Source organism: Vombatus ursinus, unplaced genomic scaffold, assembly GCF_900497805.2.
Source record: "Vombatus ursinus unplaced genomic scaffold, bare-nosed wombat genome assembly UNPS02014874.1, whole genome shotgun sequence".
Lineage (NCBI taxonomy): Eukaryota > Metazoa > Chordata > Mammalia > Diprotodontia > Vombatidae > Vombatus > Vombatus ursinus.
Genome location: NW_020954652.1, coordinates 14,091,372 through 14,110,536, shown reverse-complemented (window position 1 = coordinate 14,110,536; position 19,165 = coordinate 14,091,372). Strand labels below are relative to the sequence as shown.

Genomic DNA, 19,165 nt, shown 5'->3' with positions numbered 1-19,165 from the left:
CTGCTCTTTACAACTCACTACAGCAGAAGCTTCATTTAAGTCATTTATTATACACAAAGTTAAGTTTTATTGCTTCTTGTAATCACAGGTTTGGAGAAGAGGGCTCAGGAAAGTTAAGCTCTTGGAATTTAAAGACTGAAGGGACCTAAGAGATTATCCATACCTAGACAAAGCAAGTTTTAAGGGACTGCACACAAAAGTGCTCTGCCTTATGCTACAGGCAACACAAGCCAAAGTCAAACATAGGTTGCTGTTGGGGAGTAGCCAATAGGTAAGGTCTTCTCACAGATAGTATTACTTTCCTTAAAGCCCCGTCCATTTTTCTCCAAGGCTCTTTCCAGTATTTTAACAAATTGTCTTTGCCCCCTCCTTCTTACTCAGCAGGTGAGAAAACCTGGAGAAATAGGCATTGCGGAGCAGGATTTGTTTGATTTGGATTGGTTAGATAAAGTTGGAGATCACGGGGGGGGGGGCAGGGGGCACAAGGCAGATTCATGTGGTAGCCCACTCCTTTCCTCCGCTTAATCAAATTTTCAACGCTGAAAATTTGATTTATGGACAAAAGCCTGCCCATTGGTCTCTGCCCTGTACAACTGAGGAAGTTTTACATTGTTTTTGTTTTATTTTCCAAATCTGGGGAATCTGCATGGAGGAGAGTAGTTTCAAATTTCTTTTGAAGTTTTGTGCTGGAACTCAGATTTTAACAGATTTATCTGAAGTGTTTCCAGCTGGCAGAATGTTGCCTACCCAGATCACAGTATCCGTTTATTTTCAGTTAACTGTTTTGATACAGGGGAGAATTCGCTTCCAAGGTGGGGGAACTGAGCAGCTGAATGCAGAAGAGACTCTATTTAAAAAAAAAAAAAAAAGGCATCAATATTACTAACGAACGATGAAATAGATCTTGATAGTTACCGATTTTTTTTAAAGCTTAAAAAAATACTCCTGTTTATTCCTCTTTGGATCCAGCTCAGCTTTTCTCCCCAACTTCAGAATCCAGTCTGCTACTCTCCCTGCCCTCCCCCCGCCCCAACAAAACAAAACCACTCAACTTTAGGAGTTTGTCAGTCTCCCAGGTCCCACAAAGTAGAAAGCCCAGACTAGCGGTTTTGCCCCCCACCCCCCTCCCCGGACGTCAGTGGACGCCTTGAAGCGGTCGGACCGAACCTGGGCAACTGCTCTAACAGTTAGCCAGCCCATTCTCTCCCCACCTCCCCAGACTTCAGACTTTGACCTTGGGGTTCGGGGCAGGCATGAAGCCCTCCTGGCTGCAGTGTCGGAAGGTCACGGGCGCGGGGGGGCTCGGGGCTCCCCTGCAAGGCTCGGCTGCGGCTCGGGGAGCAGCCCCAGCGCGTCAGGCTTACCTGGCCCCCGCGCCCCGGGGCCCTCGCGGCATTGGTGGGGGCCACCGCTCTCTGTCCTCGGGCGGCGGTGCCAGTGAGTATAAGAAACACTTCGCTGCCTCAGTGTCCGACCCCGAGAGGTTCTGGGGGAAAGCCGCGGAGCAGATCAGCTGGTACAAGCCCTGGACCAAAACGCTGGAGAACAGCCACCCAACAGCCACGAGTTGGTGAGTGACTCCCTCGTGGACTGGAACCCGAGCCCGCAGCAGGCGGAATCGGCCTCAGCTGGCCCAGCTGGGGCCAGTCAAGAGCTGAGTAACGCCCTGGCCCTGCAGTTAGAAGACTTGGGTTCGAATACTGTCTCTGATGCTTAAAATGGGTTCGATCAGGGGCCAGTCTCTGGACCTCAGTTTCCTCATTTGTAAAATCAGAGGGTTGACCTAGCTGGTCTCTGAAGTGCCTTCTAGCACTCATCCAGGAGCCTATGGAAATGTGTCATATAAAGGCCTGGCGGATAGTGCTACAGTACAGTACGTGTACTATTATATTCTCTTTGAGGTAAAATGGCTAGAGAGATGGGGGCATGCCTCAAACTTGAATTTTAGCTGGGCCCAAACACATTCCCAACTCCTTTAGCTTATTTTCACCTCAGAGTCACCCCCGCCCCCCAGTAACCCATTTGGGAAACAGGGTCTTAAGCTGGAAACAATGAACTTATTTTTTCGTGTGTATGTTTGTATCATATGTGTGTGTGCATGTGTATGTATGTATATATATATACACACATACACACATATATACACACATATATAACATATACATGTGTGTGTTTATAGATACATATGAAAAAGTTCATTCACTCCCTACTTCTTTGTAATCCTTCTATTTTATGCATTTAAAAAAAGCAGTCTAAGAAAGGATCCATCGAGTTCTGACTGCCAAAGGGGTGCAAGACACAAAAATGGTTAAGAACTCCTGATTTAGGCTCACACAGTTTGAGAGCTTTAAGGGATCACCCAGTCCAAACTCTTTCATTTTACAAGTGAGGAAACTGAGGCCTATTCCTGCCTGCAGGGCAAGCACAGGACCTGGGATCTCCTGAGGTCTCCAGAGACACAGCTGAGAGTTCTTTGTTCTTTTATTTTGAGAGGTCAAACGGTGACCTAATAAACTATTTCCTTTTCTTTTTTAAAATTAAGCTGCTGACATTTTCCAGGGCTCGTGAGTAACAAAATATTCTCTCTTTAAAGTAAAAAGGACCTTTCTGACACTCTTTTTTCTTATTAGAAACATATTTTGCCCTTTCTGGATGAGTCATTTCATGGCGCATTGTCTAAGTCTTCTTTATTGCCGAGGATTTTGTTAATCAGCTTTTTACATATTCGTAGAAGGAACCCAGGCCTGTGATTTCACCAGAGTGGAAACCCTCTTCAACAATACTGATCATCATTTGCCTCTAATTTGGAGAAATTTTTGTGGTACGGTTAAGAACTTGAAACTAGGTCTTCCTGGCCCCAGTACCCAGCCTCTAGCCACTATGCCAAGTTGTCATTCTTAAAAACAAATGTTGGTGAAATCAAGAAGAGATTTGGCTGTACTTACTCAATTTGTGTTGATGTGATGCAGACAGCACTAAGATGAAAAACTGGCATAAAGTATTGCTTTCAGAATATACCCATGCAAGGTGTCCCAAAAGCATTAGTGCTGTTTTTCACTAGGTGGTGAAGTCAACAGAGGCTTGGATTTAGATTCTGGAAGACCTGAGTGTTAATCCTTCCTCAAATACTCACTGTCTTTGAATAGCTGAAAACTGATCAAAGACTTTGGGGACAGCCTGGATTTGTACCAAGAAACTTGGTTTAGGTTGGGGTAGGGTTGGAAGATGCCATCCCTTTGGGAGTATATATTTATTTAGTTCATTTATATTAAAAGATATGCTCCAAACTTAAGTTTAGGTTTTACCAGTTGATATGTATACATGTATATTCATGATGACTGGTGACTTCCCATCCCCCACCATATGGGAGGGGACCTCAGCCTAATTTTTTTTTTTTTAAAGAATGTTTAAGGTGAACAAGGACAGTTGGCAGGTTTAGGACAGTGCATCTTGGAATCAGAAACCAGACTGGAGATGGACCACGTAAAGCTGCTTGGAGTTGTCTGTTATAAGAAAATATACTAGCGCTGAGCCTTGAATGTCTAGCTGCAATTTGGAAAAAATGAAACAAAAAGAACAAAAAAAAAATCTAGCAGCAACCTTGGGGAAAACCCAGAATACCTCACAATATGGAGATATTTGTTGATACATTGTTGAATCAAAGGCCCCATGGGCTAAATGACTCTAGAGAGTTTCATGGAAAAACCCATTACGTCATTAGTTTTCTAACTCCAATATAACAAGGGACATTTAGCACTGCTAGTAATCCTTTTGATCACAGAGCAGTAATGCATGGCTTTTCCCACCCAGGAATTAGACACCAATAATCCATCATTCTGGCTACTTTCACCAGAAACTGAAATCAGTCCTGCAATCCCTAGTGTGTTTATCCCGTTTGTTGAACTGAGCATCCTAACCAGCTCACTTGTCCAGGCACACATACCAACCATTAATTAGTTGTTCTTTCTATCTAATTCTTGTATCATATTTTAGACTTTCCCTATGAGATATGCCAGTGGGGTTGAACTCAAATAGAAATTGGGGACAGAGGGGGAAGGCAACTAAACCTTGGGGCAGCTAGGTGTTGAAATGGATAGAGCAAGGGGCCTGGAGTCAGGAAAACCTAAACCTATCTTCCTGTGTTCAAATCTGGCCTCAGACACATATTAGACTAACTGTATAACCCTGGGCAAGTCACATAACCATGTTTGCCTCAATTTCCTCATCTGTAAAATGAGCTGGAGAAGCAAATGACAAATTACTCCAGTATCTCTGCCAAGGAAACTCTAGATGGGGTCATGAAGAGTCAGACATGACTGAAAAAAAAATAACTAAACAACAAACCCTACTGAAAGATACCTGTGGGCTGTATTGTGACTTAAACCACAAATTAACACTATCTATGTTATGTTGTATTTTTATTTGTTTTGTTAAATATTTCCCAGTTACATTTTAATCTGGTTGTGGCTGCATTTGAGAGTGTTTTGAGGTTGAGTTTGATACCTCTGAGCTTGATTAACTTTGAAGATCCCATCCTACAGATTTGAGCTAATAATTAATTTGTACTAACGGTGTTTATAAGCAAATTACTAGAAATTCCCTATGTAAACACAGATCTTTGGAGGGTGATGAAAGCCTACTCAACATTTAAAAGACTTAAAAGAAAAAAAAATATTTACCAAATATTGACCACATTGTAGACTGTATGTAGCATTATGAAGAATTCAAAGCTGTTATCCTAGAGTTTACCATCTATTTGGTGAGGCAAGATATACACAATCACAATTAAATAGTAATATGTCAATACAGGACTAAGTATGACCTTGATAAGTGACTTCTCTGGGCCTGGGTTCCCTTATCAGTGGAGTAGGGGTGGGGGAGGAAAGGGGAAGGATTAGGTTTGGACTAGAATTATCCATTAGGTTTCATTTATTTTGGATGCATATAAAAATTAAGTAATTATGTAAGACATCATCATATAAATAAAACCTTAGGCAAGGTATTTTCTCTCTCTGGGAGTTATTGTCCTCATTTATGGAATGAGAAGGTTCAATCAGGTGTTTCTCTGCTAATAGAATGAAACTCCTTGGGGATAAGGACTGTTGGATTTTTAATTTTGCAGCTTCAGTGCTCAACACATAGTAGGGATTGTTCATCAGTTAGCTGTTCTCTAAGGTCTTTTCTAGCTATAATATTCCATATTTTTTCATATATTATGCTGACAAGTGTATAGATGTTTTATAGGAAGCCATAGAAGTACATTACCATTGTGCTCCAGTCAGGAAGAAAGGTTTTATGAGATTCCGTTCTCAAGGGTGGTATTAGAAGCCTTTTAGAGGCATTTATGGTTCCCTTTGCCTCCCTTCCACCCCTCCTTTGGATTCTTCATGTAAAACTCTAATTCAAATGGCACAGAGAAGGGAGAATATGCTTCTAGTACAGAAAGATTCTGACTGGTTAGTCAGTAAATAAGCATGTTTAAAGCATCCACTATATGTGAGGCCTGTGTCAAGCAGTGGGGATACAAAGACAGACAAAAGACAGAAACTCCCAATCTTATGGGGTTGACAATATGCAAACGAGGAAGTAAAAACAAGCTATAGCCAGCATGAATAAGAAATGGTAAACAGAGGAGAGGTGAGATTGAAGAGGGTTTGTAAAAGGCTTTCTATAGGAAGCCTTTCTATAGTCTTCCCTGAGACTGGAAAGAAGCCAGGAGGCATATATATGTATGTATATATGTATATATGTATGTATATATGTATGTATGTATGTATATGAATAGATGTATTCATATAGCTACATGTAAATATGTATATGTATATATTTTCTATGACAGGCAGTATCAATTCATTTGCATTCTTCAAAGTGAGAAAGGTTAGCATTTGCAGTTACAAAATTCTAAAAAGCAAAATCATATCCATATATATATATACACACACACACATACATACATACACATATTCATACATGCATACATAATCAGAAGGGGTCAAGAAAGAACAAGAGAGACACTAGGAAATAAATCATAGTAGTGACACGTCAAAAGACCCTACAAAAGGCTATTAATATCCAGAGGAAGAGTTGGACTTTATACCATAGGTAGAGTGATAGCCAGGGAAGGCCACTGAACATGGCAGTGAAAGTAATCTTTTTTTTCTTGTTCAACACTTTCTTTTATTGATAAGGAAACTGAGGCTAATAACACTAATAAATAAAAATAGCAATAAATGTTTATTAATAGGAAGACCAGAATTTAAGAATACTTAGGAGGACTGTTTATCAATTGACACGATGCCATTTTATCTTATCCATAAGGCAAAGAAAATAGAGATAGTAGGGTGAGAAATTTTATTTCAAAGTAAAATCATAAAAAAAAATTACATCAATTGATGTACCTGGTCCTTCTAGTGTTAAGTGTTTACTATGTACAGGTCAGTGTCCTATAAATTATATTATTTTTATCTGAAAAAAGTATGCAAGATGGATTAGAGAGAGATGGAACATAGAGTCAGAAAAACTAGTCATCCTACAGCAGGAATCCAAGTGTAAGGAAATTAGGGTTGTGATTGAGATCTCTTTTATAAATCTGTCTGAGTAGGAAGGGTCTTTCCATGTCCTTTACGGAAAGCAGAGGAGCCTTATTAAGAAGAGAAAGGGGAACTCCAACAAAAGTAAGACAAGGGAGTCAGTGGATCTCTGTGTTAGGAGGATGCATTATGGTGAATGTTATGCCTAAAGTGGGCAATTCTTGGTTTATGGGTGTTACCACTTAATAAATGTTTGCTTGATAATCTGTAAGGAGCATTTATGAATCTGATTTCTCTTCAATCTGTCTCTTTGACAGCTATTCATCAGCTGAATAGACAGGGGGAGGGAGGGTTTCCTAAACCTACTGACTGTGAACTTTTTTAAAAAAAATTTCATAACAACTTCATTATGAAAGATTTCCTTTGTAATGCTGTGTATTTTGTCTTATGTATTCAAAACCATTATGCCAAGGTGGGGTCCGTAAGCTTCACTGGACTGGCAAAGGGATCCATGGAACAAAAAAAGGCTCAGGATCCCTTGGAGTAGATGCTGTGATCTCTGGTGTGTATAACCTTAATGAAACAGATGGGAAAATTTACAACTTTTATCCAGTGATTACTCCATAACTCTTCTCGAAGCCTCTAGTCATTGAAAAATAAGGAATATCTTAGAATATTGGTTTTGTCTTTCATTATATTCCCAGTGCTTAGTACAGTGCCTGGTACATAGGAGGCACTTAATAAGTGCTTCTCCTCTTCACTAGCCTCCACTCCATGCTTAAATAAACATGAACATTTTGCCCCCAATCCATGGCTTACTGATGGCCCAGACACCCTAAGCAATGCACACCAACATATACCCTGCTGATTAAATTCCAGTGGCTCCTTATTGCATCTAGGATCAAATGCAAAATCCTCTATTTGGCCTTTGAAGTCTCCTACAACATGACCTCAACCTACCTTTTCATGCTTACACATTACTTGCCATTATGCCTCTTTGTTCTGGTGAATCTGTCTGCTTGCTGTCCCTTTTAGGTGAAATTCTACCTTCAATCCCTGTGTTTTTGTATAGCCTGGCTCCCATTGTGGGAAGGTCATCTTTTCTTATCTCTATGTCTTTAGAATCCCCTCTTTCTTCAAAGTTCAATTCAACCACCATCTCCTAAGTGAGACCTTTCCTGATTTCTCTCTCTTACCTCCAAAAAGTTATCAGGTATTTATTTTTAATATTCTTATTTTTTGACATATTGTTTCCTTGGATAGAATTTAATATGTTCTTGAGAGCAAGGATTGTTTTTATGTGTGCCTTTGTATTCCTAGTACCTAACAGGGAAGGAAGGAAGGAAGAAAGAAAAGAAGGAAGAGAAAGAGGGAAGAAGGGAAGAAGGAAGGAAGGAAGGAGGGAGGGAAAAAGGGAAGAAGGAAAAGAAGGAAGGAAGAAAAGAAAGGGAGGGAGAAAAACAAGGAAGAAGGAAGGAAAGAGAGAGGGAAGGAGGAAAGAAAGGGATAAGGAAGAAAAGGAAGGGAGGGAGAGAAAGAGGGAAGAAAGGAAGAAGGAAGGAACATACGTTGTGATTACTATGCATCCAGTAATGGCTTGTGTTAAGTGTACAAATACAAGAAAGCTAGACAGTACTTCAAATGACTTACATTCTAATAGGACATAGGGAGTGGTGACCAGGGAGAAGTGTTTTGGTGTTATAGGACAATTGAATGATGCATTTGATGTTCTATGATTTCAGTTAGATTTAGAAAAAGGTAGCATGATGATAGCTTGGAAATAGCCTGGTAGGTTTGAGTCTGAGCAAGATGAGGCAAATGCTCTCTAGGGTCACAGGAATGGGAGCTTGATTTCCAGGGAAGAGATGTATGGAGGCTGTAGTGCAGGCATCATGGTTTGGTGATGACTGAGAAATAATAAGTACTTAATGTTCTCTTAATACTCCTTAATTTCTGAGAAATGGATACCAACTACAGATAATGGCAACCATTTACTATCAGATCCTTTTCACCAGCCCTCTCAATATCTTGAATGCTCATGGTCTTTCCATTCTATCCATCATCTTCAGAACAGCATTATTCATGTTAATGGCTTCTGTAGCAACCTGATTAAGCCTCAGCCCTCTCAGCCCCAAAGTCTTTCCCTGTTGTTCAGTTGTTTTAGTCATGACTGACTCCTTGTGACCCCACTTGGGTCAATAAGCTTCACTGAACTGGCAAAGGCATCCGTGGAACAAAAAAGGCTTAGGACCCCTTGGAGTAGACCTCTAGGCAAGGACACTAGAGTGGTTTGCCATTTCCTTCTCCAGCTCATTTGACAGATGAGGAAACTGAGGCAGAGTGGGATTAAGAAACTTGCATAGTTAAGTATCTGAAGCCAGATTTGAATTCAGGTTTTCCTGATTCAAATCAGGATACTTTTATCCACCTCACCACCTAGATGCCCCAACAACAACACTGAGACCTGATATCCCTGTTTGAATTCCTAATAATTGAACAGCAGCAATGCCCTGTCCATCCTCCTTCACTTTTGCTGCAGAACATATGTCCTAACTCTTCGACAAGACTGTTCTCTGAACTTGTGCATCTGATCCCATTTCCTATAGTCTGTTCTAGGACTTTTTGTCTTTTTCCTCACAATTCAGTCTTTCTCTTATTACTGGCTTCCTGTGTATGGGTCTGTGACATCTCCCTACAAATATGTTTAGGTCTTAATTCCAAAAAAAAAATTTTTACATGATCTTTTTATCTCATTTATCTGCCAGGTCCATCTTTCCTCCCTTTTCCTGAAAAAACAGGATTGATCTTGAAAGATGATGTCTAGGCTCTTTTTTTGACAATGGTTTTCAGGTAGTCCAATAATTCTTAAATTATCTCTCCTGGATCTATTTTCCAGTCCAGTTGTTTTCCCAATGAGATATTTCACATTTTCTTCTATTTTTTTCATGCTTTTGATTTTGTTCGATTGTTTCTTGATGTCTCATAAAGCCATTAGCTCCTACTTGCCCAATTCGAATTTCTAAGAAATTATTCTATTCAGTGAGATTTTGTGCCTCCTTTTCCATTCGGTCAATTCTACTTTTTAAGGGGCTCTTTTCTTTGGTGAATTTTTGTATATCTTTTTCCATTTGGACAATTCTACTTTTCAAGGCATTCTTCTCTCACTGGATTTTTGTGCTTCTTTTACCATTTGGCTTATTTTGTTTTTAAGGTGTTGTTTTCTTCAGTATTGTATTCAGTATTCAGTATTCAGGGTGTGTGTGTGTGTGTGTGTGTGTGTGTGTCTATGTCTCCTTTACCAAGTATTGACTCTTTTTTTCCCATGATTTTTGAGCATCACTCTCATTTCTCTCCCCAATTTTGCTTCTACTTCTCTTACTTCATTTTGAAAATCCCTTTTGAGCTTTTCCCTGGCCTGGGGCCAATTCATATTTTATTTTGAGGCTTTGGATGTAGGAGTTTTGACTTTGTTGCTTTCTTCTGAGTCTGTGTTTTGATCTTTGCTATCACCATAGTAACTTTCTGTAGTCTAAATCCTTTTCTACTATTTACTCATTTTCCAGCCTATTTCATGACTTTTAACTCTGCTAAAGGGGCTCTGCTTTTGGAATGGAAGGGACACAGTCCCAAACTCTAGGTTTTTTTGCAGCTATTTTCAGAGGTAATTCTGGGGACCTGTAAGTTTTTGGCTCTTCCAAGGTGGTATGTTCTAAGGAGAGTTATATGTATTACTATCCTGTGCTGTGTACTGGTCTATGAGTGACTACAAGCACTCTTTTCCACCCTGGAACTGTCACCAGGGTCTCAGCTCCTTTGGGGCTGAAAGCTCTGGTGTGCTAGTGCTCCTCCTTGACCTGGGACTGAGAACTAGGACTGTGACCCAGATCTAAGTATGGGCAATGCAACAGAGTCCTGCCTCCAGTGCCAGCAAAGGGACCTCTATAATCTCCTTCTAACAATTTGTCCAACCCCCTTACCATCTGTGGGCTGAGAAGTCTGAAACTGCCACTGATTCAATTGCTCCCAAGGCTTCCTCCTGGTTTGCTCTGACCAGGGCTGTGCTAGCATGACCTGTGCTGGACTGAGCTTCACTCTTGTCCCAGTGCAACAGACCTTTCCTGATGACCTAAGTAGTCTCGGGCTAGAAAATTGTTTCACTCTGTCCTTCTGCCACTCCAGTATTTGTTTTGAGACATTATTTCTAAGGATTTGGAGTGCTTTGGGGGAAAGCTCAAGTGAGTCCCTGCCTTTTCTCTGCCATCTTGGCTCTGTCTCTGACCAATAACTTCTTAAATAGAAACTCTATTGACCTTTTTAAAAAATTTTTTCTCTTTTAACTTCTTTTAAGCCTTTGGCACAGTTGACTTCCCCATCATCGATTTCAGATCCACCACACAGTTCTTCTTCTACAACCTCTTTAGCCACTCCTCTTTGTCCTTCACTTTCTTTTCAACTCCTCTATGTGGATGGCCCCCAAGAGTATATACACTTGTTGCTCTTCTCCCTTTAGGAAATCTTATTCATTCTCATAACTTCAACTTCTATCTCTTACAAGACGGATTCTAGCTCAGAAATGGAGTTGTTTAAAGCTTCTGCACCGCTGAGATGAGTTTGGGCTGGTAAGTGGCTACCATGCTTCCAACCTAGGTGCAACTGGGAGATCCAGTCTCAAAACAAACAAACAAAAAGCATAAAACAAACGTTTGTCCTCTCCGCATCCACTGCACTATCTCATTAACATCTAATACTTGAACTATTGGAGTAACTTCTTAGCATTTCTTTTTTTACCTCTCTTCCCTGCCCTCCAAACCCTCCACACTGCTGCCAAAATCCTTTTTCTTTGTCTCTAATGTATATGTGGAAAGAAAGTGTGAAAGAATACAAACAGCTCTGAGGGCAAGTCAGGAATTCCTTTCTCCCTCCTGTACATGGGATGCAAGAAAAGTCTTAGGATGTAGGTGCATTAAAAAATCAGGAACAGGGGTGGCTGGCAGAATTGGCGTCACAAGGAGGAGGAGGAGGAGGAGGAGGAGGAGGAGGAGGAGGAGGGAACCTCTGGATATAGTAGCCATGAGGGGCACAAATATAGTGCCTTGAGGGCCAGGGTGGGAGGTGGAATAGGCTGTGAATCTGCTGCAACCTGAAGACTGAGAAATTTATCAGTGGAAGGAGGAACTGTAGGAGATGATATGCTAGGAGTGATATGCAGAGTGCTGCAGAGATGTATCACCAGAAGTTGCTAGGAATGTGTATCAAGAGAGAATTCCAGAATGTGGAAAGAAGGAAGAACACAGCTGGTGGGATTACCTGCTGGACTTGCAGTAGAAATGCAGGAAGCAGAGACTTGGCTAGTGTGTGCTGGGAATTTTCTGGGGTTTGTGATTAAAATTTCTATGTGTCTGTGTATGGTGGAAGTGGGAAGGAAGAGGTTTGCATGGGCGGGGGTGGGGGAAGGGGAGCATAAGTATTCCCTTGTTTACTGCACTGGGATCTTAGTATTTTTCACCCTGTTATTTCCATGCCTTTTCATAAACTTATCTATGTCTAAATGCTTACTGTTAGCCTGATGTTTGCAGGGGAATTGAAGGTCCCCTCCTCCAACTATGGGGTCCAAAATTGTCTAAACTACAGTAAAAGAAACTGAGGCAAAGCTCCAAGCCATTATTATTTATTAAAGGGCCCATACCCCCCTGTAATGAAATGGACCTCAAATCTTCCTCACGATCTGAGATGCTCCCTTTCTTTGAGGCCTTAGTTTTATAGTGCTTGATACCCAGGTGATATAGAAGAGGCAAAGTAAAATATATAGTCTCATTGGTTAATAGACCTATATCTTGACCTTCCAGGAGAACCTTCAGCTCATGCTTGTGATAGATAGCTGGCAGAGGATATCCAAATATGGACAGGGCTGATGATCAGGGCTGTTATTGGCCCTATGTTGGAGAATAGACTGGGGAATACATTCGCAGGCAGGGTCACCTGTTGGTCAAATACTCAAAGACCTGTTGGTCAAGTGCCATAGGGCCATTTCCCTAGCAAAGGAATAACAGGGGTAGAGGTACAATCCAAAATAGCTGTAGGACTTTCCATGCCATTGAGTCTCCTCCGCCACACTGGGCTTGGCCGTGTACTCATCAGTAACCATTAGTTAAGCAAGTGGATTCACTACATAGACTAACTGTTTATCAGAAGACAAGTACAACACTAATAATCATCACCCATATGGAATCAGACTCAACTGAATAATACTAATTGGAAATAAGCCAGGGGTCTAAATAAAATAGAGGTCTAAAGTAATCATTTCCCATGCCACCCTCCATGAATAACTAGAAAATAGTTTAATTCAGATATTCCTTGGGCTTCCCTGATCTAGGACAAAATGAGCCAAATAGTTGTTGAGAAAACTTCAAGGCTGAACTTGAGCATATAAATCTAAACGCTGGGGAATTGTGTCTAGAGTACATGGATATGGGCCTGACATTTCTCTGTTTAGAAATCTTTAGTGGATGCTTATTGCTGTTTGATCAACTTCCAAACTCATTCAAGGTCCTTAACATAGAATCTATAAACTTTTTAAAAAATATTTTGATTAGTGTATTTCAACATAAATAATTTCCTTTGTATTTTATTTTTATGCATTTAAAAACATCATTCTGAGAAGGGGTCTCTAGGCTTCACTAGACTGGCCGAGGTGTCCATGACACACAAAAAGCTTAAGAATTCATGCCTTACGATCTTTACCCTCTCCTTTCATATTTATTTCATATTTCTCCCAAACACTTATTCTACAGAGAACTCCCTCATACCTACATGCAGGTCTTACAGTTCACACTGTTCCCCATGCCTGAATTCCCTTCCTTAAGTCTCTTTAGCAATCACATTTCCACCCTCACAATTCAAATGCCACTTCTACCGTGAAGCCTTCCTTGATCTTGTCAATGATATTACCTTCCCCATTAGACCTCACAGAGCATATTACACAGTATTTCATGATAAGTAGATCAGACAGGTCCCAAACTAAATGTTACATGGGTATCTTATCTTATGATTATACTGTGGAAAGCTCCTAGAAACCAGGATCATTGTGTTACCTAAGTTTTGTGCCTCCCTTAAGGAGGGGCACAGTCCTATTTACACAGTAGACAGGAAGAGGTATTTATTTCATGCTTTCTGAAAGGCATTTTGGCAGTTCTATAAGTGGGGAGACCTTCCTTTCTTCGGTGAACTTAGGCTCTTTGACAAACAAATTCTTGGCCACAGAATGTTGTGAAACTTGGGTCCTTCATTCATTTTGGGCCTTGAGAATTTCTACTATATTTAGTAGCTTTATTGAAGGTAAAGTTATCGTGTGGTAAAGTGGAGGATTTGCCTTCAAGATGAAACTGCTTCCTAAATGACCACTGAAAATTTTAAAGTCCAGTGGGGTTTTTTTTTGTTGTTGTTTAGTCATTTTCAGTTATGTCTGATTCTTTATGACCCCATTTAGGGTGTTCTTGGTAAAAATACTGGAGTGGTTTGCCATTTCCTTCTTCAGCTCATATTACAATCAAGGAAACCGAGGCAAACAAGGTTAAGTGACTTGCCCAGGGTTACATAATAAGTATCGGAGGCCAGATTTGAACTCACAAAGATGAGTATTCCTGTCTGCAGGCCCAGCACTCTATCCACTGCACCACCTAGCTGCTGAAGTCCAATAGTGACTCTTAGTATTGTTAGGTGGGTAATTGAAACATACAGAGGGTCATGGGATCACGTATCTGGTGCTGGAAGGGACCCAAGACACCTTTGCTCCAATTCCTTTATTGTATAGATGAAAAAATGGGAGACAAGAAAGGTTAAGTGATTTGGCCAAAGTCATTCAGGTAATAAGTATCAGAGATAGAATTTGAGCCAAGTTCCTGGGAGGTGGGGAAGGTGTCCATGATTTTATGTTAAAAGTTCTGTTGGGGCAGCTAGGTGCTGCAGTGGATAGAGCACTGGCCCTGGAGTCAGGAGGACATGAGTTCAAATCCGGCCTCAGACTCTTGACTTACTAGCTGTGAGACCCCTGGCTAAATTGAATATTTGAAGAGACTGTATTTTCCTCCATATGTGGTTTTCCTGGTCCAAAAAACTGCTGATTCTTTGGGGTATCACACAAAGGAGAGCAGGGCCGAACAGCAGTGTTAGAGTTATGTAAGATTCAGTGAACTGCCTAGAAAACCTTGCAATCAATGAACAATGGGAAACTGGATGGCATAATCTCTCACCTCCCAGGTGGTTTGTGAGGGGAGTGGAGGCAAGCTCTTTTTGCCACCACCTGGGAGGTTGCCTCCCCTCCCTCCATTTATGCAAGAACTATTACTTTCCAGGTAGCACTGAATGTACTATGGCTAGAGGTGTTTGATCTTTCCTTAATTTTCCATTCTGTAAGCAAGGAGGGTGTGAGAGCATTGCCTTTCATAGTGAAGTGACATTTAAGGAAGTAGTGAGTGGGAGGGTAATGAATCTGCATAATAGTATTCATGAATTTTAAAACTTAATGTATAGTATTATATATGTCATTTAGCCCCAATGCCTAGCCAAAAATAAAATAAAATAAAATAAAATAAAAACAAAAAACAAACAAAAAAATGTTCTGTTAACTGTGAAAGCCTTAACTACTCTGATCAAGACAATTCCAAAGGACTCAAGATAAAAAATACTATCCATCTCTAGAGAGAGAAATGATGACTCTTGAGTGTAGATTGAAGTATATTTTTCTTAATTTTTATTTTTTGCAACATGGCTACTGTGGAAATGTTTTGTATGATTCCACATATATGAGTATCATACTGTGTGTCTTCTCAATGGGAGGGAAGGAATGAGAGAATTTGGAACTTAAAATTTTAAAATGGATGTTAAAAAATAAAAATAAAAATTCTCCTAAGGTATTTCAGTATTACTTGTATCCTTTGTAATATTATGTAATTTGTTTGCTGCATTTAAAAAAAGCTTATTCTAAGAAGGGATCCATAGGCTCCACCAGACTACCAAAAGGGACCAAGAGAAAAAAAAATTACTACCCCCCCCACCTCTGGCCAGTGCTTTCCTCCCCTATCCAGTGCTACCTCCATCAAAGGATATGGCCTTTGGTGGTATTCACCTTTACTAGTATAAAATTCAGATTTTGATGAGGTTTCTAGTCTGGCATAGTGGATAGAACCCTGGACTTAAGCTGAAAAGACCAGAGGTCTTTTCCCACCTTAGGCACTGTATGATCCTGCACAAGTCACCTAACATTTCTAAACCCAGTTCCCTAATTTGCAAAGTGGGGTTATTAATAGCTCTGCCTTATAGGGTTGATCAAAGGACATAATGCCTGTAAGAAGCTTTGAAATCTTAAAATTATGTATTATATATTTAGTATTCTTATTAACTTAATTATTCTGTGGACATCTTTATCTTCTCATCTGAAATCTTACTCTGCTCCAAAGCTCCCTGTCCTTTTCCCAGCTCCCCTTCATGTACGGTCTTTCCCTCTGGGAATGTAAGTTTCTTGAGGGTAGGGACTGTCTTGTTTTCTTGTATTTGTATCTCCAGTAATTGACACAGTACCTGGCATATAGTTAGTGCTTTATAAAATGTTTTATTTAGCTATTTTTTATTATTATAAAATCTCATTTGAAAATACAGTCTCTTCAAATATTCTCCCCATGAAAGACTATAGAGATGGCCTAGCCAGTGTTCAGAAAGTCTACAGATTGGGGCTCCTCCATATGTGGTTTTCCTGGTCCAAAAAACTGCTGATCCTTTGGGGTATCACACAAAGGAGAGCAGGGCTGAACAGCAGTGTTAGAGTTATGTAAGATTCAGTGAACTGCCTAGAAAACCTTGCAATCAATGAACAATGGGAAACTGGATGGCATAATCTCTCACCTCCCGGGTGGTTTGTGAGGGGAGTGGAGGCAAGCTCTTTTTGCCACCACCTGGGAGGTTGCCTCCCCTCCCTCCATTTATGCAAGAACTATTACTTTCCAGGTAGCACTGAATGTACTATGGCTAGAGGTGTTTGATCTTTCCTTAATTTTCCATTCTGTAAGCAAGGAGGGTGTGAGAGCATTGCCTTTCATAGTGAAGTGATATTTAAGGAAGTAGTGAGTGGGAGGGTAATGAATCTGCATAATAGTATTCATGAATTTTAAAACTTAATGTATAGTATTATGAAGATCAACTGAAGAGGGAAGCAAAATCCTTTTATCTGTATCATATGGATATGGAAATAGTTATCTTAAGAGTGTTACATTTGTCCTTGTCAGTGTTGTGCAGAGTACAGTCAATGGAAATTAATAAAACAGGAAAGGGATGATTTATGAAATGGGGACCCACTCCTTGGGTTTTCATGTAACCTCTAAAGATAAACCATGAGGTCATAAAGGTTTTGAGCGTTAGTAGTTGAAAGTGAGAAAATAGCCAAGTGTGGTGGTATATCATCCTTGCTACCTTGGAGGCTGAGGCTGGTGTATTTTTTAGTTATGGTGGTTCTGAGCTGCAGTGGGCTGGGATGATCAGGTGTTTGGTATTAATATGGTGACCCACCACCCTTTAAAGAGGGGAAATAGGTCCAGGTGGGGAAAAGGAACAGGTCAAAGCATCCCTGCTGATTAGAGAAGGGTAGGGAAGAGCTGGGCAGTCCCTGCACACCCAGCCTGAGCCAGATAAGGAGAGCCAGTCTTTAAAAAAAAAAAAAAAAATTAAAATGAGACAACAGCTGGAAATGCTTTAAGATTAGGAATGGGGGAATAAGAGAGTACAATTACAATAGCTGGAAATACTTTAATGCTAAGAATGGGGAATAGGAGAGACTATAACTTCAAGCTATTTAGGTAAGTAGTAAACTCTGATAATTGAAAACATTAATGGCTCAGTGTAGGAAACACAAACCTGATAAAAGTCCACATGCATTGGTGGGCTAAATCTACAAATTGAGAAAATTATACTTTGAGGTTGTATGGATATACTTCACACTTCCTGTTCCTACCTGTCACATTCTTTTTTTGGAAGAACAGAGATTGAAACTTATCTTCTTAAAGTAGAAAATCATTGGTCGGGGGAGGGAGCAAGGCATACAGTGAACATTTCACTAGTGCAGGCTTGTGCACAAATTCAAGTGTGTATTCATGTGTGTAATCAAAAAAATCCCCAAATTTAAGGAAAATGAAATATATATGTGACTGTATCAAAATAAGTCATTTTTGCCCTCTGGGGGAAGAACAACCCAAAACACTGGTTAAAAGTATAGGCTTGGAAGCACTCTTGTCTTACTGAATTTGTCAAGTGATTTTCATTGAGCTTCATAATGTATATAGGGAATCCCATATTTATTTTAATGCAATTCATAGTTTTCTTCAATTATTGCTTTTTAAAATTAGGTCCATCACATATGCTGTATGGCTAAAGAGGTCCTGTAGTTTGCACCCATTTCTCAGAAATAACTTGGAAGATCCCAGAAGATGGATATGGAAGGTCAGAGAGACGGGGAGTAACCCATAGAGCAAGCTCCAGGAAGGGATGAAAAAAATAAGTAGAGAGGTTGGCCTTCCCAAAGGTAAGGGCCACGTCTTCCTCCTACTTAGAGCAAAGGAGCAAATGACAGCTAGATAGATAGCAGTCTGGAGCGGGGAGGTTAGAGAAAGGGAGATGAGGGAATTCAAAACAGATGACCTCAGTTTTCTCAGCTAAGGGGGAAGTGAGGTCATCTGCCAAGAGACAGCCATGTGGAATTGGAGGAGGATTTGAGAGCTACCTGATCTGGAACAGCTGCAGAAAGGAGTTTGCTAGTCAATCTGGGAAAAAGAAAAGAATTATTGTGTAGCAGTAAAGTCCCAGGGGAAATTTTATAATAAGAATTTGCAGGGAACCCAGTTGCCTGATTTCCTCCAACATTGTCCAGCATCCACCTGGGAGAAAGAATAAATAAAGCAGCTGAATCATGGCAGTTATCCAGAGTGGAAGGTTGGCCCCACATGAACAGTGGAAAGGTAAGGCCTTCAAGGGCGAAGGATAGTGTTTCACTGAACTGATTTCCTGCAGGGTTAGGATCATGAAGGGAGGAAAGTGAGATGAAAACCACTGGTGATGGACTCAGGAAATAAATAGGATTGGAGGGAAAAGAGTTTGTGATAAGGACTGAGGATATACATATATATATATATATATATATATATATATTACAAAGGAATAAAGGACAGGAGTTTATGATAAGAGAAAATAGTTTCAGAGTTCAAAATGGTGGCAGTGTAATAGTTTGGCAATGATGGTCAGGTTTGAGGAGTGAGTATTTCTGTGGGTGGTTGAGTTAGAGTGGAGAGGCAGTCATGGGATTTGAGGAAGTTGATGAATGGAATAACTAAGAAGAAGAATACCATAAAAAGGTATTGAACTCTTTAAGAAAAGAGAGATAATAATCTGTGGGCTAGGAGATGATAACAATATGGAAATGGTTTGTATGAAGAGGAAAGAAACCAAAATTTAGAATCCCCTCAAGTTCGTTCATGTGATACCTATATCTATACATTTCTCTCTCTCTACACATACATATATAATATAAATAAATATAAATATGTATAGAAATATACATATACATATAAAAATATTATCTAAACTTCAAATATTTT

At 40.1% G+C, this 19,165-nt stretch overlaps 1 protein-coding gene across 1 annotated transcript in view; it reads left to right on the top strand.

The window, feature by feature from the left end:
• The first annotated feature begins 1,077 nt into the window (after window positions 1-1,077).
• Window positions 1,078-19,165, top strand: part of ACSS3 (acyl-CoA synthetase short chain family member 3) — a 232,852-nt gene continuing 214,764 nt past the window's right edge. The window contains exon 1 of the mRNA XM_027842539.1: window positions 1,078-1,570. Coding sequence (XP_027698340.1) covers window positions 1,254-1,570 — 317 coding nt within the window. The 5' untranslated portion in view covers window positions 1,078-1,253. The remainder of the gene's footprint in view (window positions 1,571-19,165) is intronic.